The sequence below is a fragment of the Leiobunum rupestre genome, chromosome 8 (genome assembly GCF_980474605.1).
Source record: "Leiobunum rupestre chromosome 8, qqLeiRupe1.1.hap1, whole genome shotgun sequence".
Taxonomy (NCBI): Eukaryota; Metazoa; Arthropoda; class Arachnida; order Opiliones; family Sclerosomatidae; genus Leiobunum; species Leiobunum rupestre.
Window position 1 is genome coordinate 20,380,872 of NC_143391.1, and position 24,588 is coordinate 20,405,459.

The window sequence follows — 24,588 nt, forward strand, 5'->3', positions numbered from 1 at the left end:
AGAAGTAAATTATGAATTTCTAACGAGAAAAGTGGGAGACTACGAAGGTTCATATTTCAAACTCCTAACATTTGAAATATACGAATATGAATACTTATCTCAAAAACCAATATTATATACTTCTGATAAAACCAACTAGACTTAAATGGGGAAAGAAATTATATTTTAAGAGTAAATCAATTCTAAATTATGACAATGTACGCGCGACCCGATTTTCCGTATTTGGCCAAAAATGAGCGACTTCCGAATTTTATTTGTAATCTCGCAATCAATTTTTCTTATAAATTGACTAAAATATATATTCATTTAAATTTCTATGACAAATAACGCGCACGAAAAACTTCCGCGATTGAAACTGGTCACCCATAAATTTCCCTCCCAAAAGTCTTCATATTTCTAATATTTGAAAGAAAAATATTACTTATAAGCCTTTATCCACGGTATTTCTATCAAAGGGAGGGTCGTATATAGAGCGGCCCAGAATTACGGGTAATCTTAAAGCGATAAAACAATTTGAGATACCCACTGGACGTTCACTTCCGATAGTTTTAATTCGCGAATTAACAATGAACGCCTGTACAGAAAAATTATTTTATTCGTACGAAAAAAATTCTATTGGTCATCTATGGGATAAGGGGGGAGGGTAGCTAATTACCTAACGGATACTGGACAAACTGAAGCTAGATATATCTATCGTTGAAGTCCAAATTTACCTGACAAATGGTAAAGTACGCTTTGATGCCTTCGAAATCAATTGTCAGATAATTGCGCTAAACACTTTGAGACTATTACGACTTTTCTATAGTTTTAGGAACTTTGGCCCATCCTCTTATTTTGTTTAGTTAAGTAAAATCTTAAATTAATATATAAAAAAACTATTTTTTTTCTAATTAAAGGCAAAAATTCTATTCTTCGTAAACTTACGATTTTATCCTTTTTCATAATTTTATATAAAGGGTGTTATTGGGTAAGTAATTCGCGGTGTAACCCGATGATATGTGGCTGTATACATCTCGGAAAAAAGGTGACATTGTTGACCTTTCTCAAAGAGATTCGCCTAATTCGTAGTACATTTAATATTAGAAAACTATGATTTATGAAAATGAAAACATCGTGACGGTGTTATATTTGTTTTTTGAAGGAATACGCTTCCATATAGACTTCTTCGACGAACGGAAAATTTATAACATCAGCTGTACAAGATCCCTGGCGTCGTAAAAAATCTAACTCCGGAACGAGGCTGACCAGCTCTCCGTCGTGTAGATTGGGACGACGGTCGGTCGACGTCTCTACGGCCTCATTCTATTTATATATAACGCGTAGTCCCTTTTCCCATCCCCCAAAATGTCTATTTGTTTTACCACAAAATTAATTACTCGCTAACGTATTTCGCAGATGGTCTGTCGTCCGAATCCCGAAGCGCGGCGTTGGCCCAGCCGGGGTTAAACCCTTTCGCTCTCGCCAGAGGACGAGTCGGCGGCCGAATCGGCTTGAGCCCGGACCCGCGAAGACTGCTTGTCCGATGGAGGCGGAGGGGTCGGAGTGGCGCTGGTGGCGTCGGTCAGCTCGTCGGGACTCTTGTGGTTGAGCGACTCCTCGCCGTCCCGCTCGGTGCCGCTGTCGGTGGAGCGCCCGTCGCCATTTTTCGTCTTGCCTCCCGTCGAGGACGACCTCTTCTTCTCCTCCCTCAAAGGACAGTCGGCGATTAAATGCTCCGAAGACTTGCAGTGGTGGCATCGCTTCGGTTGAGGACCTAAGGTGCACTTGGCAGCCATGTGGTTGGCAAACTCTCCGCAGTTGTAGCATCTGGAAAGAAAAACCAAATGATTTATAAAAGGGATGCATCGATATATCGGCCTATTTTTCTAATATCGGTATCGGCCAATATCGGCTTAAAAATTTCAGAAGCTGGATCATACCTTTTTTAGACAGGAGGTTACGAGTGTAAACAAATACAAACAACGATATTGGATTTGTGATAGAAAATATATATCACCAAAAATGAAAAGAATCATATTCGGATATGCTCTTGCAAACGTTTTTTAACGAAAAAATTGAATATAATCAGTGAACAGTCTTTTACAATGATTTTATCATACACTACTGTTATGATAGATAACTTTGTTAATATCGGCCGATATATCATCCGAAATTTTCGGCTGTATCTATATCGGTGCACCCCTAATTTTAAAATTAAACCAAAGGGCTAACAAGTCACAAAGTCAAAGGTGAATTTAGGCATGGTCTTTATGGGCTGCAGCCCAGGGCCCCGTTCAATCAAAGAACCCCTTCGCGGTTAAAATAAATAAAAACAATTTAAATAAAAATTGTATGAAAAAACAAATTTTCCATTTATCCTGCAAAATCTATCTGTTAGTTAACAAACACTGTTAATTGCGTAGGCCCTAAACCGCGAAGGTAATGGTCCGCCCCTGCACAAAGTGACTAAGCCCAAAAAAAAATTTACCAAAAAATCTTGAGTTATAATAAACTGAAACCTTTTAATTTTTGAAATACTAGATTGGTAAATCAAATAGCCAAAAAAAGTGGCCCAAAAGTATTGAAACTAACAAGAAATCGTGCCAAAACATCTAAAATCCATCTAATGGTAACCGGAGTGAAAGGATGGGTCAAAGAAAGACTCGAGAACCTGCACAAAATATTGTACTTATTGGTGTGAATTACCGACCATAATCAAACCTTTAATTTTAAAATGTGGTTGTACAAATTACAATTTTAATAAAACAACTGTATTTATTGCACTATGCTAAAAAACACTTAAAACAACCGACTATAGTTGTTCAGGGAACAATAGGTGTTTCTATAAAATAAAACAATAAAAAATATAAGTATAAAATGTTTGTATCTGCGTCACGAGCGCCAGTTATTTAAGTGCTTTACTTGCACGCGAGTTTTGCACGCGGGTTTCAGATTGCAAAGGGTCTCGCGACGGCAACGCGTGCTCTCTAACTTTAAGAGCTACAGCTAAGTGACGTAGATAAAACATTGTCACATGACCTCCCGTATTTTATAGAAGCACCTATTGTTTTTTAGCATTCTGCAATAAATACCATTGTTTTTAAAAATTGTAATTTGCATATTTTAACGCGCAGATAGCAAAAATAACTAAGTTATTAAAATGTGGTTATCTGTCAACGGAGAATCTTCCAACGGTTTGGGGACTTTCCACTCCTACAAATTTCTTATATTGTGGAAATGTTTAAGAACATTCAGGTGAAATCATGAAAACGCAGAATGGTAGAGACCATTACGGTCTTAATTTAGGCTCCGTCGAAAGGAGCAAATTTTATAAACTATCGATAATATAAAATATTCTAAAAACAGTTCTGATCTTAAACTTATTCAGTAAAAATTAGTTTAGCAAAGTGTCTTCTATTATAGTAAACGTGTCAAACAAACGCGGAGCCCACTTAGGAGACTCCACAGAAACCAATTCGTCGCGTGTATATTTTAACGCGCAAATTGCCAAAATAACTAAGTTATTAAAATGTGGTTATCTGTCAACGGAGAATGACGATTGGAGGAATTGAGACCAATTCGTCGCGGTATCCCGCGACTATATTAATGAAACGCGCGGAAAATCGGGACTAGATCCATCTATTTGTACGAGAAACCACACTGGGATTCGATTTCTCATATTAATTTCGAGAAAGGACAAAAAACCCGATCATCCTTCAATCTGTATGGCGACGGGGGAGAACCGAACAGAATGAATGAAACGCGTAGCACGTGACCGGGACATCTGCCCCTATCGGACGCCAACAAAAACAAACTGGGCATCTCAGAAGTAAACAACCACCCCGTATTCGCGAGACCCGCCGCGCAATCAAATAGCACCCCCACCCGACTCCCTTCTCTACGGTGCCCGTGTATTGACGATGGTGCGCATTGAGAGGGAGGGAGGGGGATGATGGAGAACCTGCGGGCCGCGAACGAAAGAAAACGATGCCAAGGAGAGAAGGCCCAAACAGGGGGAGGGAAACGCTGGCTGCTTCGATAGGCAGATGGTCGGGCGCGTGGATGGCCCGCGTCCTTCCGATTCCCTCCGTCACCCACTATATTCCCTCTAAGATCTACCCCCGCAAACTACACCCTCAATCGTACGTTGGGAAGGACTACGAAATGACCCGGTGGTCGATTCGGCGAAGGTACGTACCTCTAAACGTATAATATCCGCGGGACTAACAATCGACGTTTCTCATCGTGAATAGAAGCTATAGGAATACGCGTAGTTTGTTCTGGGGCGCACTCCCGAGCACGCGCTACGGGTCCCGATCAACAACAACAACAACATTAAATCGAGGGAAGTTGAAAAGCCATTTCTGAACCCCTACCACCCGCCTTTGGTAGCGCTACCCGGGTTCACTCCCGTATGGCCCGAGCAAGCTTGATTCGCTAACAGAGAAGTTTGGCGAAGCTAAGTAATGGATCGGTGGCTGATGTCGGTGGTTTTCTATAGAACGTTGTACAAATAAAGCAGCTTGACGGGGATTTTTGCGGTTTTGAGAAAACATTTTCTCGCGGTTGGTTTGCGAGCCATTCTCCTCGTTCTATATTTTAAGTAAACCTAACAATATTTCCGTTTGTATTTCTGACACTATTTGTACTCTAAAGAGGGTGTTTGCCCATAGACGACGCCACGACGAGTTTGACCTATATTCGGACAAATAAACGTTCTACGTCACTTTTCGGCTTCAAATTTTAAAATTATCTATGAAAATAGTTCATTTTCGTTCAAGGTTTGCCACGGGTCTGACTAAAAAGGGAAAAGTCAGGGAATTTGAAATAAATAAAAAAAGGTTTCATTCCATGATTAGTCTAATTTATATAAAGCGGCATTTTCGCCTAATTTTTTCGAATCTAAAAGTAAAACTAAACCTCTAAACAGGCCCGCGTAGCCACGGGGGGGGGGGCATTCGGGGGTGATTTATTTATTTGCCCTAACCTGCCCCCCCAAATTTAATCCATTCCCCTCAAAGAATATTATCTGCCCCTTCATCTTTATTAGTTTTTGAAACTTCTATTAGTTGAAATTTTCCTTTTGGACCATTCGTCTTTGTCTGAGGTTTATATCGTTAGTTGTAGAATGGTCTGCTTCAGAAAGCAAGTTTTTTTGTTGCACACCAAAAACATTTCACGGTGCCACTTATGTTAATTTTCGAAATTAGGTAACGCAACAAATGTGCCCCCTCACAAAAAGCTACTACCACCTCAACGAAATTTTTCTGGCTACGGGCCTGCTTCTAAACTAGTTTCAACTGATTAACAATGTAACACTATTAATGTTTTGTAGTATGTTTACTGATATTAGACATTTTATATCGATGAAAAGGTAAAAACATTAAAAACCTTTAAAAAGTAATTTATGTTTCAATTTTCCGCATTTTATTTTTCCGGAAAATTAACAACACTATCGAAACTTTTATGAAGTTCATCTAAAAACAAATCCAAGGTTTGTCAATCAGCTTTATACCAAAATACTAGTAAATTCACTAATTTCTTATAAAAATTAAATACACTTAAAAACCGTCTAATTTTGCACTTAATAAAAGTTGAAGAAAATACCTGAAAACGATAAGGGAAAAGTCTGGGAATTTGAATTTGAAAATATCGCGGCAATCCTGGTATATTTAATTATCAAAACGGGACTAAACGTGGCGAACTTGTATTTGTAATTCTAAATCCGTAATCATTTATTAAATCACATTAGTACAGTCAAAACTTGTACATCGATCCTCAATATTGCAGTTGACACTTTTTTATATAGATCTATTTGTCGCGAAATAAAATAGAATCGTCGTCATAGTCAACGTCGAAAAGTATAAAAAGTCATTTAATATCTACCAAATAAAGAAAGTCGGAAACGCATTATTCGCCCCGCACAAACGATTATAGCCTTACAAATTGGCCAAAAAAATTCATTGGAGGGTATAAATTTGAAAGAAAAGAACGGCACCGCAAAGCGACGGCCTAGCAGATACGCGACTAAAAATAAGAAGCCCCCAAACCAATAAGCTAGCCATAATGGTCGTCATTCCAAGTAAAAATATCTCCAAAATAGATTTTTCTTTACAATAATATCTTCCTCCCCCAGTAGTGAATACCCCCCTTGCAAAAAACGGGCCATAGTTTCTCGTTATTTTTGGTCGAAGCGAGGGGATTCCGGGAAAAAAGATTTCTTAGCCTAGCTATATAGTAGTGAGGGGGGGGTGAGTAGAAGTATTTACTGGGTTATTATATAGATATATAACTGATGAACAGCCATTTGGGATCCGGGCACGACAAAGTTAAGGTTTAAAGTGAAAAAAATGTTATCTATCCGTCAAGCTAGATCATTTTCAAAAGACGCGCCACAAAAACCTTCCTCTCCACGACTATTACCGCCAGGACGATACACTTTTTTCTGTCTTTTTGGGGAAGAAAACATGGGCAGAAAATGCCCCGTTTTTCCCTTATATTCCTAGACAGAGAGAGAAAAAAATGTATTTTTGTCCTTTAGTCGAAAAAGTTCCCCTAATCAAAACAAATGCGTTGGAGGGTGGGGGTATTTTCAAAGAAACTTATATATAAAAGTATATAGCCGAGGCTTAGGCGACAGTTCACGTTCGAACTGGGGGAGGCTGGAATGCGGGGTAAAGTCTTTATTGTCTATTTCGAACAAGTCTATAGCTAGTAAGAACGTAGAAACTTTCTAATATTTTGGGTGCCATTTTCGGAGACAAAAAAAAATGGGTGAAGGAAAAAAATATAGTTCTTTCTTACGGTTCTCGTCCAATCTAACTTTTCTTTTTTGTTCACATCTGGAGGGAAATTTTTGGGCCATTTTTATCTCTAACAACGTTAAGCTCCGAGATATTTTTACAGCCTAGATGATTACGCGAAGGCGGATATGGCTGGAATGGTGTTTCTCATACAGAATGGTCCGCGGGGGAACGCGTAAATTAAGACGCGCTTCCAAGGGGCTCATTCTCCAAAGCTTAAATCTATCATCCGGAAATTGTTATTATTAATACTAAACACGATTATGTCACTAGCAAGGATACCGTCAAATTTTGATGTCATTTAATTTGTTTAAATTTATATTATTAATGAGTAAGTTGTATATAGATTTTCGGAATAGAAACTTTACTTTATAATTTTCTTGTTCATTTTATCATGGGATTTCCGAAAATGTAACTCACTCGATGAAATACCGTCGTTAAGTTTATTTAATATTAAAATGAAATTTACGTGTTACGTTGAGGCTTTTATTTTGAACGATAATTTTACAGCCCCTAGTTTGTGACGTTATTGACTACGGTTTTTTTTTCAGAATTTTTCCCACTGTATTTGGTAGATTACATAGTTCCCACTATCCTACCAAGATCATTCGTGTAATATCCTTGGTAGATATGGCGCATGGCGATACCGATTTAGCGCGTGCTCTAAATGATAAGCGTGTTTTTAAAACCATGTAAGCACCCACGTACAGCCTATTGGTTAATACGCCACTGATAAGTGGGGTGGCGGAGTGGTTAGCACTTTCGCCTCGCAGCCAGAGGAGCCGGGTTCGATCCCAACTTGTGGCACTGGGTGAAAATCCGAAACCACTCCTTCCGCGTTGAGTTTGCAAGTTCTCTCCCCACTGGTTTAAGGCGTTTTCCCCCGAGATCTTCGGTTTCCCCTTCCATAAAAAAACTTGTCGAGGTTAACGGTAATAGTTAGTGTAGGGAGCTGTTGGCTCGCGTGGCTTGCAGGGCTTGCCACCACCCTCCTACCCATTGTAACCCGGCCACCTGAATAAAAAAGGCTTTAAAGGTCGCTCGATGACTTAGACCTAGGGTGGTGCCCTGGGTATTAGCTGAGCTGATTATTCAGTAGTAGAATCCCATAATTCTTTTGGAGATTTTTCGGATTCGGCCACGGAATCAGTAGCATCTACATTTGGTATCCAAGTTTAAACTCTGTGTTGGGGAGAGTGGCCAATGAGAAATAAAGTGCAGTCAATGACGTCAATCACCACGCCAAAATTCCAATTGTTTGGCCGTTCTACTAATTACCTACGAAACGGAAAGCAACGAAACTTTATATTTGGAATTTTAAACGTACGCTCTTCGTTTAATAACAAAATTGAGGCAGTAACGAATAATTTGCAACTTTCTCTTCAAGTAGAGGGTAACATCAGCGACTGGATACTTGCTAAGTTTGCGTAAGCGAAATTTAATATCAGTCACTTCACCTTGATTCTGGTTTTTTAGAGTTTATTTCATAATTTTTGTAGATATGTCCGACCCCTACACATACCACGGCCGTTGTAAATATTTTTAAAATTACAAATTATCACGTCTTTAAAAATTGACCAAATAATTTTAAAATTATTATATCAATAAACCTTACTTACCATAACGTCAAAATACCACTGAATAATCCAAATATAAATTAAAACAATCAAAGTTGGGCTACTTTTGAGTACAATTCAGTGGCGTAACCAAGAAGGGGACATAGGGGGCACGTGAAACTGGTATAATTTCAACAATTTCCTCTAATTCTCAAGGTATGAGAGGCGGATTTTAAAGATGAAGTAATCTAATATAGCCGAATAGAGAGTCGAAATTTTCCGAGCTGTTATTAGTCTCAATGTAATAAGGGGGAAGAGTGTAAATGTAATAAGGAGGGGGGGGGGGGGGGTGGCAACGCAATTACGTCTGTCCCCGTCTATTTGTCACAGCGAGAGGACGATACGCGGCGCTGGGGAGGAAAAAGAGGGCAGCACATCATTCGCGAATGCAACGAGCGTGGAGCGGAGAGACAGTTTGCCCCCTTATAGTGCAAAAATGATTTCGCCGCGAATGATAGAGCCCCTCACTGCGAGGTCCTCGTCTTATTCCCTCAATTATACGCGTTTTGTACCCAAAAAGAAAACGAATATCTAGCCGGCATCATCCAACATTTCTGCCCAGCCACCCCAGAAACGGACCCCAACGTTTCTTTTCGGCCTCCGCGCTTCTCGTCTGTCGTCGGAAGGGCACGCGACGTTTTTTATGGTCCCCAAACAAAGGTGTCGGATTCACCTTTCCCCCCCCCCCCGCCCATCTCAAGCCCCCATCTCTCTATCCTCTCTCTCTCTCTCTCTCTCTCTCTCTCTCTCGGTATCTCCATCCTCCTCCTTGGCGCGTGCTACCACAATCTCTCTTCTTTCGCAACGCGCACACGCGGGAAGACGCGCTTTTTACATCTTTCTTATATAACTTCTTAGTCTACGCGTCCCCCGCGAAACATTGTACGGGAGGGGGGGGGGGAGGTATCTTCCTCTCCGTGCTGTTTGCACGCTATTACCCCAGTAAGGGAAAGTAAAAATCTCGGCGCAGATCGGACCAAGAGGGGAATTTGCACCCACTGGAATACAGCTGACTCGTTCCGAATCATAAAAAACAAACGCCACCAAAGCTGGTTCACACTACAATTAAATAGTGTCATCAAGTTAAGCTGATGGGTGAAAAAAAAAATGAATGAATACTTGAATTGGTTTTGGAAATAAATGGTAGGATACGGATGGAAATCAAAGAGGGTTGTCATTCTGGTTATGTAGTTTTTTAAAATACTGCATACCAGATGGCGTTAGCCAACAATGACGCCCAATATTTTACACAGATTATATATTGTTAACGGAGATCTCCATAAATATAATTTCTTAAAGGGCTACATCGGCGTTTAAGAAATCCGAGTGAAAGTCCAGTAGCTCCTATTCCGTACCTAGTGATAGCTGATATGGCCAATCTTTATTTACCTTATTTCGGCTCTCCGTTGCTACGCAACGCGTTTTGAATTTTTTTAACGTTTAGGCTTAGTTTCTCTTTTCGGTGTAATTGACGGCTTTAAAATTCAGTTTGCGCGTGAAAATAGCTCAAAAAAGCAAGTAAAGAAGGCTGTGTGTCCAAGACCTGTAGTGTCGCGCGCTAAAACGTCATTTCGAAATCCGTCAATAGTCACAAGCCAGATTTCCCGCACGGTACTGACGAGTTCCAAATAGGACGACACCGGTCTACCGTTGGAATTTCTGGCTAATTTATTTAATTTAGTTTTTCACTCGAAGATCTATCTGGTCCGAGTTTCGCGTCTTTTTGTTTGCTCGAAGACCTATTCGTACGAACTATTTGTAAGTTTTTTAATTTCTTCAAATTGATTTAGGGCTTAGTTTTTTTATCCCTTTTCATTATGGACTATTCTACTTATTCGCGTTTTCCCCCCCAAACTTTATGGGATTTTTCCAGCTCTGTTTATTCCATTTAAAATTTTGATTTCCGGTTTTAATATGTATCCTCCAAATAGACGAAAAGCGTCATCATGAGTGAAACGTATAGTAGAACATTAAATTGCCAATTCATTTTTAGGAATTTGCGCGCGTGTCGTCCCTCTTATTTGCGGCCCCACCATTCTTGGTAGCCATTTTCCAAAAACACTCAACGGCGAGCTTAGGCGAATATGGAGATTGGGCGCGTGTTTGGTCACTGTCAAAATCCCCCAAACTCTATAGAAACAATTTGTGGAAATCTCGATATCAACTAGGAAACCCTACACGGTGGATGAAAATCAATTACAAAATCTCGAAATTCGCTTAAAAAAGAACAGAAATCAATACGAATGTTGTAATATAAAATCTCAAAATCGCTTTCAGATTTTTGAAATCACTTTGAGATTAAAAATTTACCAATATCATTGACAATGGGGCTTAAACAGAGGGAAGAGCTCGGAGAGAAAACTCCTTGAAGAGTCGAAGATTAAATACTTTAGATTATTAGATTAGATATAATAATGGTCAATAAGTGAACCGTCACTCGACGTAATCAGTAATGAGGATATTTTTTTTTGTAGTCAGCCTGACTAGTGAGCCTCCTATCTTAATTTATTTTAGTAGTCACTGACTAGGGGGTAAAAGGGGGGTATAAAAACAAGAAGGACAGCCAACATTTTGCTTTACCCGTCAGAATTAAAATAGGAATTTATTATCACTCGAGTTACGTAACTTTGGCCGATCACAATTTTTTTTTAATAAAATGGGATTGATGAATGATGAATTTATGATAACGCCATATTCGCCATTATTTATGAATATTTAGGTAATCTTTCACCAGTCAAATTGACTAGTGAACCCCCAGATTTTGATTAATTTTAGTAAAGCATTTATTTTAGTTGTTAAATGCCGTTATTAGAACCTTAGGTCCAACCCTGATCAGGGGCGTATTCGAGAGGGGAGGGGAAAAGCTCTGATTTTGCCAATTTAAACCATAATTTTTCCGACTGATTTAGATAAATTTTTCTTACAATTTTACTTGAAAAAAGATGACATTTTCCCAACTGGACCTCATTTTGCAAACTGACCATTATTATTGTGGGAGAGGCAAAGTCACGTTTCGTAATGCGTACGAAACCAAGGGGCATACGATCAAGATATGTCCTGGGAGAGTTAAGGGCAAAAATATGGGTAGAAATAGACGTTTTTTGCCTAAAAAAGAGGAAGAGAGGGAAATAGAGCTGCAGGAAGAGTGTCGTGCGCGTAAGAGAAAAAAAAAGTTACGGCTTTAACAAAGAATTTTTACCGGCGACATAGTCCTTCTTCCCTCTTCCCAAAAGCGAAACGCGTCCTGATCCCCCCCGACCCCGACCCCCGGCTTTCTTGACGAGGCGCGTCTTCCCCTTCTCTCCTCCTCAGCCTCTCGACTTTGCCGGAACATCTTTTATCCCCAAGAATCCCCGCACGCGCGCGCTCTCTCTTTATACCGCGCTGTTTCCCTTTTCTTTTTGTCGCGTGGTCCTAATAAAGCGAACGAGCGCGGGATCGGAATTCCTCGGTTTCTTCTTCCTTATCGGCCGCCGCTAGACGGAACGCCCGCCCCTTTCACTTGACAATGAGATCAAAGGCGGGAATTGGTCAAGTTTGCGCCCTTCTTCGTCCGAGGCACGCTGACGAGCGAGAGAGGCTAAAAGGGCGATGTGATAAAATAGTGGAAGGGAATATACACCGAGATGAAAAACGATCACCGAACATGTGCGAATTTTTGAGAGGAGCGCCGAGATTAGCGTTCATCCTAAAACCAAATTTCAGGCAAATGTTTTTGAAATTCGATATTTGGTAACGTTTAAACTAATTTAATCGAAACACCATGGCCGTGCAGGGGGGGGGGGCAAAATCCCCAAGGCCCGGCGAAAAGGGCCCAGAAGCATGCTATTTAGGGGCCTGGTGTGATGGGGGGCCATCGTTTTGACTTTCGCCAATACCTCCCTCCCCCTTGAAAATTTCTGTTAGACCATTTTCCCCCACGGCCCTGCTAAATACTTATTCCGATATATATTTAAGAAAAGCCAAAGAGAAGATTTGGAATGAAACTTTTGAAGGGTGTACTTCAGTTAGAAGGGACCACGATGACCATTTGCCTCCACGGCCCTGCTAAATACTTATTCCGATATATATTTAAGAAAAGCCAAAGAGAAGATTTGGAATGAAACTTTTGAAGGGTGTACTTCAGTTAGAAGGGACCACGATGACCATTTTCCCCCACGGCCCTGCTAAATACTTATTCCGAGATATATTTAAGAAAAGCCAAAGAGAAGATTTGGAATGAAACTTTTGAAGGGTGTACTTCAGTTAGAAGGGACCACGATGACCATTTTCCCCCACGGCCCTGCTAAATACTTATTCCGAGATATATTTAAGAAAAGCCAAAGAGAAGATTTGGAATGAAACTTTTGAAGGGTGTACTTCAGTTAGAAGGGACCACGATGACCATTTTCCCCCACGGCCCTGCTAAATACTTATTCCGAGATATATTTAAGAAAAGCCAAAGAGAAGATTTGGAATCAAACTTTTGAAGGGTGTACTTCAGTTAGAAGGGACCACGATGACCATTTGCCCCCACGGCCCTGCTAAATACTTATTCCGAGATATATTTAAGAAAAGCCAAAGAGAAGATTTGGAATGAAACTTTTGAAGGGTGTACTTCAGTTAGAAGGGACCACTATGACCATTTGCCTCCACGGCCCTGCTAAATACTTATTCCGAGATATATTTAATAAAATTAAAAGAGTGAAACGTTTTAAGGGTATACCTGACTTTCTTGAACCTTTTCTTGGACATAGGTCTCCGGTGAGATCCTCTGCAATCGTGACCTTCGGGTCCGGTGACCATGGTGGCTTCGAAGCCCTTCCCCGACCTCTTACACTCGAACTCAACCTCCTCGTCATCACCCAGACTTCGGAATCCGGTCATTTGAATTACAGACTGTAACGAATAGAATAAAAATATTTATGTTAAATTGCTCGAGTAAATTAAGACTGTAAATAAAACAATTTAAATTGTTAAGTTTCAACTTAAGATGGTCATGGTGGCGCCCGGTGGTAGGTCGGGTACGCTATGGACTACGGTTAAAGTTTTAAGAGGGCCCATATCCTACGTATGGGGGCCCAAAATTTAATGTTAGCGAAAATGTTGGGGGGCTAACTTTTAATTGCCGAACTTTATAGAAATTCAAATATTGTAGAATAATGACCTCATTTTGCTAGCTTTGGGAAATTAGAATGGCCCAAAAAAGTGGCACCCACGTACTCGGCCTACCTTGCCAAAAACTCCGGAAGACGCCACTTTAGAAGGAAACCCTCAATGGTAAACTAAAACATTTCCCCAACTGTAACAACATTAATAAACTATAGCCAAAAAGAAGTTGCCAATAGATTCTAAAAGTTTGAACATCCAGCGCCTAGGCATGCAGTAACTGCAATCGCGCCGTCTACGGGTGGATCTAGTGGAGACATTCAAACTTGTACATGGCCTTTACTCTATCAACCCGGACATTTTTTTCCGTATAACTTGGAGTGGCCGAAATGCTCCAAACATTTTCAAGACTATGTGCTTCCACAATTCGGCGAAATTTCTTCACTCAGCGGATAGTTAACCACTGGAACTCCCTCCCTACTTTGGTTAAAACGCGTTCCTCGGTCTGTGCTTTCAAAAACAAATTAGACAAACATATGGGTTGGGATAGAACTTAAACGGTGTACTTCTTTCATTGTACCTCATTGTAACCATTGCTTTAAATGTATTTCTTTGTCGCTGATGCTGGCCCAATAAGCGTCCACGCTTGTATATATTCCAGTTCAATAAATTCTATTCTATTCTATTCTAAAATAACATTTCTGAAGTTCATGGTATTTAAAGGCGTGGATGTGCTTCTCATTATGCTTCTTCATTTAAAGAACTTAATTCCCTCTAAAGAAATACAATGTAGACTTGCCTTAATAGAAAAAGCCTCTAACACGTTTTATATTAGATAAAAACAAAGTACCCGTAAGGCAAGTTAAGTCCATAATGCACCATTTTCGGCGGAGTATCAAGAAAACGGAAAAGTCTATAAAACGAATTCGTGATAGTAGTGGCCTCTCTCTCTCTTACCGTCTTGATCCATTACGCCTAAAGCCGATTGAGGCCCGCGAACACGAGCAGGCACTTTAGTGGCCCTCCTTAATACCCTACTAACTCGCGGAGGCCCAATGCGAACCTCCTCCCTTAAATCGCGTCAAAGAAACTGAGCGTTAAGTAATCAGAGGGACGCGGCGCCAAAGTGTAGATGTTAAGTACCCAATTAGGCTTATTTCCCGTTGCCCCGAAGGTGTTAAAAACGAGAGGCGCCCAGATTTAGCCCAATCTATATAAGCCCATTACGTCTCCTTTCTTTTCGGAGTAAAAAGAAAAAAGTCCGCGATAGAGGGTGGGTATCGAATCATCGGGAAAATGCTCGATTCGGGAATCCAAGAACAACATTTACTTCGGGACGCGTATACAGCGAATGAGAGAGAGGAAGACGACGGGGAGGTGTCCTCGACGCTTCCGTAGTCCATGCCAAAAATAATAAAGTTAAAGCTAAACTGACAGCGTGATTTTGTCGGGTCGTGGGTGGAAGCCGAAAGAAGAATATGAGCGATGGATATCTCCAAAATAGATATCTAGAAAAGTTATTTATAGGCTTGAAGTATAGCCGTCGATAAAGAGATAGAGCCACCTTCCAAATCGTTCCCACGCTGGATCGCCTCCGTACACGACCATCCTCGATGGTAAAGGCGTATTGGCTCTCGCCTCGTCCTTAGATAACCCCGGGTTCGTCTTCTATTCGGGTTGTAACTCATTTTGGCTTCCAGTTTCCCGGGCGCCCAAAAGATAAACTAGGGTGTAAAAGCGCGATTTCTCTATTTCACGGTTCAAGCGAGGGGTGTCCGAGGGGGAAATTAACTTTTCTTACGGAGACCATTTTCGATACGGATGAATAGATGGATTTAATGGACGGTCCTAAATCAAAAGGCGATGGCCTCCTGTACAAAGGACAAAGGCGTCGGACATTGACGAATCGAATAATTTAAGCGCGCGGACACTTCTTACTAGTACGAGAGTGATCATTGGACGGGGGGAGCCTTCTACCCATTTCAAACTGACCAATAACGTTCGGAGTGGAAAAAATGTTTCAAAGCCGAGAACGCTAAAAGGAACTTATATTTAAACGCTCGATCGAGCTTGGGTGTACTACCACATCGAAGGGTCAAGTCAACCGAGAGACCATTACGCCCATCGCGCCGCCGCCGTTGACCATTCACTCTACGGACCTTATTCGTCCCCTCTTCGTCTACAAATGGAGATCCACTATCATTCATCAAATTCGGTCAATTTATTTATGTTTCAAGGCTACAATATGTATACAATATATAACTTGTTATTTCCATTTATCTTGTATTTAATTTTAAGCAGTTTGCTACTCTGGGAAAACCTTTTCATGGTGAGGGATGGGAATAACCCTGGGGAGTCTTTCGAATTTAACGTTATACTTTTTGTTGTTTTGCAATTTTACGAAATCTCGAAGGAACCACATTTTTCGTGCTGCGAAATTCATTACGCAAACATATAAATTTAACTATAAATTGTATATCTCTCGCAGTGTTGGTTCAAATGATTAAGAGGATGACGAATACATCTAAAATCTATGAAAATATTGAAAACAGTCACCGTGAGGGTATGCTTCTCAAACTCAGGGAATTGACTGGTGCCCTCCAGAGTCTAAATTTTCATATTGTCGGGGAAAATGGAGTCTATAAATTAATTTATTAATAGTCATTATTGTTATTATTTTCATAACTGTAAAATATATTTACTTCAGTCTACGAGTTTAAATTTAAAAACTTTCTCCCCATTTCTGAATCACAATCAGAGCGGGGGAATATATCAAACTTTTGCATTGTCCAGATGGCGCTACTGACTAAATTTTAGTGCGTTTCCATTCCGAGAAGTATAACATCATGGCAGTAGGAAACAATGTAATCGTACTTCTACACGTTCTTGATGTTAGACGATCGGATAAAAGAACAGAACTGAGCCAGATTTTACGGACCCTAAGGACATCGCACTTCTTCTATGGGATTTGGCTTTCGACCGAATTTTTTCAAACTGTAACATGTTGTTAAGCTTGCTCAAAGGAGCAAAATTGTCCATTGCCATTTTTCCCTAGCTCTTGTCGTTTGTCCAGTATCAGCGGTCAAAAGTGGACGAAACTTATATAGTGTAGTCTATTTGTTAAAAGAATTCACGGCCCATCGGTTAGCGTTCTATGATCGCGCGTCGCTAGTCCGGTCTCAGTATCAATAGAGTTTTCTTGCCAAGATTCGGGATGCTTCCCAAAACAGAGCGTCGGATTTGGTTTCGTTCTGATCGCACGATGAACGAACAAAGTAAATAAAGAGTTAAATATTGAGTTTTAACTGTCGTGTGACCATGACTTTAACCGACTGTGTGACTATAATCGATAAATAAGTGTTTGATTGGTTATGGTGTGACTGTTTCTTTCCTATCAGCGAGTGTTGAATGTGGGATTTAACGAAAACATTCTGATTTCTTAAGTATTTATTTTATGGTATGTTTTATTTTATTATTGCTCATAAAATATTGAATAATTAATAATTCCACGTACGAAAATTCACCGAATAAATATTTGCGAGAAAAGAAATAATGAATAATGAAGTAGAATTGTAAAAACCTTGGCAAGAAAACTCTATTGATAGTGAGCCCGGACTAGCGACGCGCGAACGTAGAACGCTAACCGATGGGCCGTGAATCCTTTTAACAAATAGACTATACTAACAACGTAAGTTTTGACCACTTTTGACCAGTGATACTGGACAAGCTATAGAAGCTAGAGAAAAATGGCAATGGACAATTTCGCTCCTGTCGAAAGCCGAATCCCATAGAAGAAGTGCGATGTCCTTTGGCTCAAAAATGCATATATTTAAAACGTTTTCAGCATTTGTTTAACTACAACAATATTGAACCCAAAAATCATACTGCACTGTAGAATTTAATAGGGGTCTCTTTTCATTTCGTCAAATGATTTTAAATTCCTTTCCGAATGTGCTCCCTGAGTCCCCCGCGTCTCCGGTCCCCAAATATATTGGATCTCTGACACTTTACATAAATACGATATTGAAGACCATATTACGTATACAATATTTTCAGGGAAAGAATGGAAATTATCGGTAGTTTCCCGTTATATCTAAATCTCATATTTACGAAATGTTATTAGAAGGAAAACGTAATGAGAAGGCAGTGAAGTGAGGATAGTCCTTTTTATAAATCATTATTTTCCACATTTTAATAAGGATAAGCCGAAGATTTTGCTTAATTTTTCGTTAGATAAACATAGAAATAAACTGTTTACCAAGTCATATTTGAAAGAGGTACCGCGGTTTATTCTTTATTGAAATAGACGCTTAAATAAACCCCTCTCGGACTGTCTTGCTCCCCTTTTGAAAAATGCTGCCAGATCTATGCATAAAAAATTATCAGCCTTGGCAGTATAAAGAGAAACCATAGACAAACTAGTTTTATGTCCAGTCGCGGAAGCACAAACTCTATAATCGGCTATGAATGATCTTTTATTGAAAGGAATATTGGGTCTACTCTATAGTAGTTGTTATTCGGAAAAATTATCGTTAAATTAACCAATTTATTACTAGTTTATGATAAAAATTTTGGAAATGTGTCAATTTTAAAAAAAATTGGAAGGCTATTTTTATTATTAATCACAATTAATCAAAAATATCATGCCCGGCCTCACCCACAAATTTATAATAAGTGTCCCACATTTTAAAACATATTTCATAATGAAGGGTATCAAATTACACAATATCGTCGAAATACTATAATATACTAAAATAATTAAATATATTGTAAAAAATGTTACAATTGGAAGGTTATAAAAAGCGAAATACAATAAGTAGGAACTTATCAAAGGACATTCTTTAGCGATCTAATATTCAATAAAAATGGTTTAAAGAAAGGATCGATAGTAAAAACGCTCGTCACTGCATGCAGTTAAGTTATTCGGAAGTTGGTGAGCAAAGGCAACATATATTCAGAGACAATTCTGGTTCGAATACTACACGAACGTATTCCAGCTAGTATTCAATCATATAATAGGATATGAAGTAAATACTTGAAATTTTCTCATCTACCTAAGAGAGTTCAAATTTTGCTATCGTGAAATCATTAAGTACTAAAAAGGGGCCTACAATTTAGAAAGATTATAAGCCTAAACTTAATATCTTGGAGATGCTATAACATAAAATCGAACCACACGCATATGAATTTCAAATATGACTAGATCTAATGTCAAAATTGGAATAAAGAAACACCCAGTTTGAATTCAATTTTGAGTGGATCCAATAACTTTGATCAAATCGGAATAAATCTGATTACTACATATTAAAAGGTTATGTTAACTTCTGATAATAACATATTTTTGATTTATCGTACCACAGTTTTTAATTCTTCTACGAAGTAAGAAAATTACTATTGGTGATAGTCTACATTATGGAAGATACCACCGATGGGTAGATCACCGTGTTATAGGGTGTCCTAATATTAAAATTAAAAATTTTAATGGGATTTATTCATACGACTGTGTCTTGATTATCAAAGGAGTGACCTACCCCTTGGCTTTGGGGAAAATATTATCCCGAAGATGGACCTACTGTTTTATAAATAACCTAATTAACTTATTTAAATTGCAACTGACCCAATTAAGCGTTACTTTCAACAGTTTTTATATTGATAAGTTACAACCGAAGTCAAGGCATTACAGTCAATATTTTCTCAAGTTTAAAAAAAAGTTTAACTTTAGGAAAATAGTTTTGAAATTCCTGATGAACGTAAAGCGGCATACGAGAGGTGAACTGCCCAGGTGAGAGGTGGGCAAAATCCCACGGGACTGCAACCAAAATTTTGCTTGTTGGGCCGGTCCCTTTAGTAAGGGTTTGAATAGCGATTTGGGGCCGCGAGGGTACTATGCCCACGTGACTAAGATGTCATCAGTAGTTTCAGTACGTTCCAGTCATGTGCCCCGGTATTTGGCGTTAGTGCTCTGTTCCATTTCGAATAAGCACCCATTAAATGGTTTTCGCTAACGTTGGAACTGGAATTTTTGGCAACATTCCCTGATAAAAATTCCATTAAAGGCGTTTGATAACAGCTCTTAAATAGATTTTGCTATAACCATAATTAACTTAATCCTCAGTATGTCATTGTGGATTTCTTCGCGCCAAGTAGTAAAAGATGTATTTTGGCGGAAATTTTGCAAGATGGCGCCGACATTCGGGCACACTATTTTACATTGAGAAGGACATTGAAGCTATATTCCCTGAAATTTTAAATCTTCCATATTTTCCATTAGTTTTCTCTATAACGCCTAGATTTCCATAGATATTTTCAAATTAACAAAAGATTAAATTTAACCATTTCTAAAACAACCATAACTAAACTCTCTATGTAAATGATATATTAAATAAATAGGTTTTTAGGACTATTTTAATAATTAGCTTTGAATTTTTATCGTTAATAATAACCGGAAAATAATTTCCACATCCACAAAGTGAAGCAACAGGCTTACCCCGTATACAAGTTGGTACGCTAACGAAGATTTTGACCTATTTTCGCCAACTTATTTGACGAAATTTTCCAATAATATTAATACTCTTATAGTATATATGGAAGCACGCTAAATATATAAAACGCAACTTGGGCATATTCGAAAAGAGAGAGGAGGTTTTCCTCTGGTATATTTGAGGCGAGGTGGGGTAAAAAAGCGAAACTGTCGGAGGTTGCGTTGCCGTGCAAAGCACAAAAGCATTAACGACCAAATTTTCGATTTACAGATTTTGGTTTTATTTATCCTTATTTTATACGTTAAATTCAATTTTGAACTAATTTAAAAGTCAAATCAAAACGCATTTTTTTCGCGATTTAAGACATGGTTTTAATGATATTTCTGAAATATCGTTTGGTCCGTAAATTATTTAGTACCAGAATATAATTTGAGTTGAAAAATCCAAGTCTACTATATAAACTTGAAAGAAGTAAGTTGGGGTATCTTAAGGCAAAGAAAGTTGGAATTTCGCGGGTTTTCTCCATATTTTGATTTTGGTCGTTAATGCTTTTGCGCTTTGCACGGCAGTGCGGCGGGGAAAAGGAAGCTAAAGAGGGGTTGCGTGCCAGCCAGAGAAGACGACTCTCCGCGCGGAATGGAAAATGGTCGTTCCGAACGAGCGAGTGGGTGGCGGTTTCAAAATCAAACGGAGGGATGGAAGAGACGTGAAAAATGGAGCATTTCCATTGGCTTTTACCGGAGACGACGGAGCGAGAGTGCATTAAGGTCAGCTACATTTTTGAGCGAGGGAGAAAGCTGATGGAAGCCGAAAAGGGAGTTCGCTCGGGTGAAGATGGATAAAAACGTTTTGAAAGTCAAATGAAAACCCCTCCAAATACATACACTCCCTCGACGATCGGTTGGCCATTCGTTCAGCCTAGTGCCAACTTTACCGCCTCGATACCGTCCGGCTTACCGTCATTTCTCCTCGATATTCTATCTCCGGTGGAAGAAAGAAAGACCCATTCCGAAATATATACGGTAGCAACCCTTCAAAAATTTCTAGAGCTGTCAAAAAGTTTCCCCCGCGCGAAGAGCAAAAATTGATAGAAGAGCGAAAAGGGCCCGGAGACTCTCGGAAGAAGGACGAGAGCCAGTGATAAAGCGAAGCGATTACGCGGAAACGGGCCGGCTCTTAAAATAATGCGTTTTCCGGAGAATTTTTAAAGAAATGATTGATAAATAGGGATTTCCACTCGAGAGATACTCTTTCCAACGTATTCGGTATTCCGTATTCCGCGAGAGAAGGACGCGCTCGGGATGGAGATAAAATAAAACTGAAAACCAGGAAAGACGATAAATCAGAGTAGTGTCCCCGTACAAATTAAGATATAGCTTTTCTATTCCGCGAAATGATCGCGGAATCCCCGCTGGTATTCCAAAACTTCGTCTACAAATAGGGTCCCGTCGGTCCCTTATTAGAAACTATCGTTTTCGGCACTACGCGGGTGGCTTGTAAAACGAATAAAGAAAAAAAAACTTGGTATAAAGTCGCGAACTTAGCGCTCGTACGATGACGGGGAATCCGATGGAATCCCGGGAAATCCGGAAACGTATTCGAGATGGAGAGGAGGGAAATTTAGTCGTTCGTTAGCGTTAAGTCGAGAATTCCCAAAGAGACGCGCGCCGCGTCCAAATCGGCTCTCTTTTACCGCGGGATAAATCTTGATTGACAGAACTGACACCGCGAATGCCTCCGTAATAACGACGAGCTGAAAATAATACTGCCAGACTAGCTCCGACGTACGCTCGGACAAACGTCCCTCTGTTCTAAAAAAGGGAGTATTTTGACTGTCCATCCTCGTCGCGCGCGCGCGTTACCTTATTCGCGCTCGAAGACCAGAAAGATCTATTAGTAAGGCAGCCAGGGTCATCGCGCGAAATGGAGAAAGAAAGGAGCGGTAACAATGCCTCTTACTGTCGACGCGCCCGAACCTCACTCGACATTCGTATTAATACCGCGGAGAGGGTAAAGTGAACGCCTTTACGAGTTCAACGTGACCAGGAAGTATCTCGGGTGCTACACTCGAAGGTTCCAGGCAAGCGTCATCAACTACGAGATTTTTTTATTCGCTTCGAGAAAGAGCCTACCACGGATGGTGGATAAGGCAAAAATACGGTTTCCTCTTTGAGGGGAATGTATCCGTTATCCGAGGAAAAAAGTCCCGCTTCCCAATCAACGAAACAAACATCTGCGAGCCGTCTTGGAGAAAACCCTGGAACGCCTCAAGGTGGGGGTGACGGGGTCCGAGGGGAAGGAGAACGAGGACCTCTAGACAACCTGGCGCGCGGTCAGCTACGCGTTACTGTCATTTTGCCGACGTCTCATTTTGAATACCAATGCTAAATTATCGATTAACTATAGGGTAATTTAGATATTAAAATATAATATTTGGAGAGGGATTTCCAATAATAAAACCAATATTAAGTTTCTATACGAATGTCTGTCGCAGACGGTGGAATAAAGCACCCAAACGAAACTCGCCATTCGAACATCGTTTAGCGCGATAATGTAAAAGAGGAATCGGTGAAAGGAGATTGAGGGAAGGTCCGTGTCGGGGACGATCTTGACCTCCTTTTCCTCTCCTGTCGGGCCCGGTATCTATGGTAACCGACCGTGTCCATTGTAACGGCAAAGGGCTGCGGACCATACAGCGAGGGGGTGGTATGGGAACAGATGCGGAGGAAACATTGTTAGGGAGAAATAGTCTATTCGCGAAGACTGACAATCCCGCCTAACGGAGGGATAGGGTAAAGTCATCCCTTTATTAACCAACACTCGCAGTCAGATAATAGGAATTTATACGTATCCAGTCTGGAATATTCGATGGAAAAAGGAGCCGCGGTCAACGCGAAGTATGGCAACCTCCGGAGTAGAGCGAAATATCAAAATTAAAGAAGCTATAAAAAGGATAAAATCCCAAAAGAACAAAATTGCGATAAACGTCCATTAGTTTCAATAAAACGAGACCCGTATCCGGTGGACCTAAATCTCCGTTTAAGCTGGCGCCTCATCAATATCAAACCGAAACGATTAACCTTTATCAAAATCTAAACAAGAGGCCAGTTCCGGAAGAGCTGACAAGAAAAAACCGTCGGCCGAAGCGTCATAAGCGAAAATGAACGGCATCGTTAATAACAATAAATCCAGCGACTCTTCAAGCACAAAAAAAAAATGTGGACGGGGTAAAGAAAGAAGACAAAAAAAAAAGAGCGTACCAAACACCAGCGCGGGGCGCGATATATAGAAAACGATAATTTTTCATTTATTTTTATAAGCGTAAATCACGAGTAAAAGGGCTAACTCGTTTTTAGGGCGGAGGGAGAAGCCGAGGAGTGTAGAGAGAGAGAGAGAGAGAGAGAGAGTAAAGAGAGATTGGAGGAGAGAGAGAGAGAGAGAGAGAGTGACGGCGGTTATCTTTTAAAGGTAAAATATGAAAGAGGCGACTTATATATAAAGTATATCCAGCAGGCGTATAGAAAGGCGGGAGATGGACACGGCGCTCGCGATCGATTCCACCGGACATCATGTGATCACTTCCGAGGTAGTTGACCAGAGGGAGGAGGAGGACGATCCGCTTCAAAGTAGAAAAAATATAGAAAGGAGAGAAAAACGGACGGGGTTGGTGGTACTGGTACTGGTACTGGTGGACGGGAGAACCGCGGCTCTCGTACGAAGAGGAGGCCCGAACGAGAGTGCCTGTCAATTTCAATGGGCAAATGGGTTTAACGGATAGCTGGGGGGGTTTTATGGCGCAGAAATGCAAGCGGACGATATATACCGTACTCCCGAAAACCGCGACTCTCAGCTGACACTTCCGACCACGCTCCGGACTCCCGATAGCCGACATCCTCCCTATTCGAATTGAACTACCAAGTGAGTATATTCCTAACAATAGGGCTATATATTTGGTTTTATATATAAAGCGGGGGTACGGAAAAGACACCAAAAAGGGAACAAGCAGTTTTATAAAGATGAAGTTCAAACCCCCTCATTTTACCCCCCTCATTGCCGTCCCCCTTTCTACTCTCCTACACTTTGGCCACCCCCTTCCCACCCCCGTTCCATTCCTATATATACGTTTTCGTAGCTTTGGCGTTTTTCGTCCGGCAGATACGGGGAGAAAAATTGTTTCCAAAAGCAAGATTTAGGAAAGGGACCAGAGAGTCTTCGGTGGATACGTGTACCAGACGTCGACGCTACTATTATAGCGGAGAAAAGGTGCGGTCGAGATAGCAAACGTAGGAGGGGGGGGGGAATCTTAAAATATTTGTAGAATCCTCGCGCTCGTATTTATGGGAACATACATTTTTATCTGGACTTGAGCAAACCCTCTTTCGATGGCGATAAATAACTAAAGAGTGAAGATTTATTTCTTTCGCTGCTGACCTTCCGGGACGATTTATTTCGTTTGTATAAAATGGATAGAGTTGGACTCCAGGGTATTCAGCGCGAGGCTTATACACGTTTGACTGATATAGACCTAATATATAAATTAGATTCATAAATAAAATATTAAAAGTAATACATATAAATATAAACCAAAATAGTCTTCGCCGGTGTTTAAAAAAAACCTTT

General features: G+C 40.2%; 1 protein-coding gene across 2 annotated transcripts in view; it reads right to left on the bottom strand.

Annotated features, from left to right (window-relative positions):
- Positions 1–577: 577 nt before the first annotated feature.
- lin-28 (protein lin-28 homolog) overlaps positions 578–24,588 on the bottom strand; it is a 51,221-nt gene continuing 27,210 nt past the window's right edge. For both annotated transcript variants that reach the window (XM_090156256.1, XM_090156255.1), the window contains exons 3-4: positions 13,104–13,276; positions 578–1,806 (exon numbers count right to left, since the gene is read on the bottom strand). In XM_090156256.1, coding sequence (XP_090012382.1) covers positions 1,443–1,806; positions 13,104–13,276 — 537 coding nt within the window. In that variant the 3' untranslated portion in view covers positions 578–1,442. The remainder of the gene's footprint in view (positions 1,807–13,103; positions 13,277–24,588) is intronic.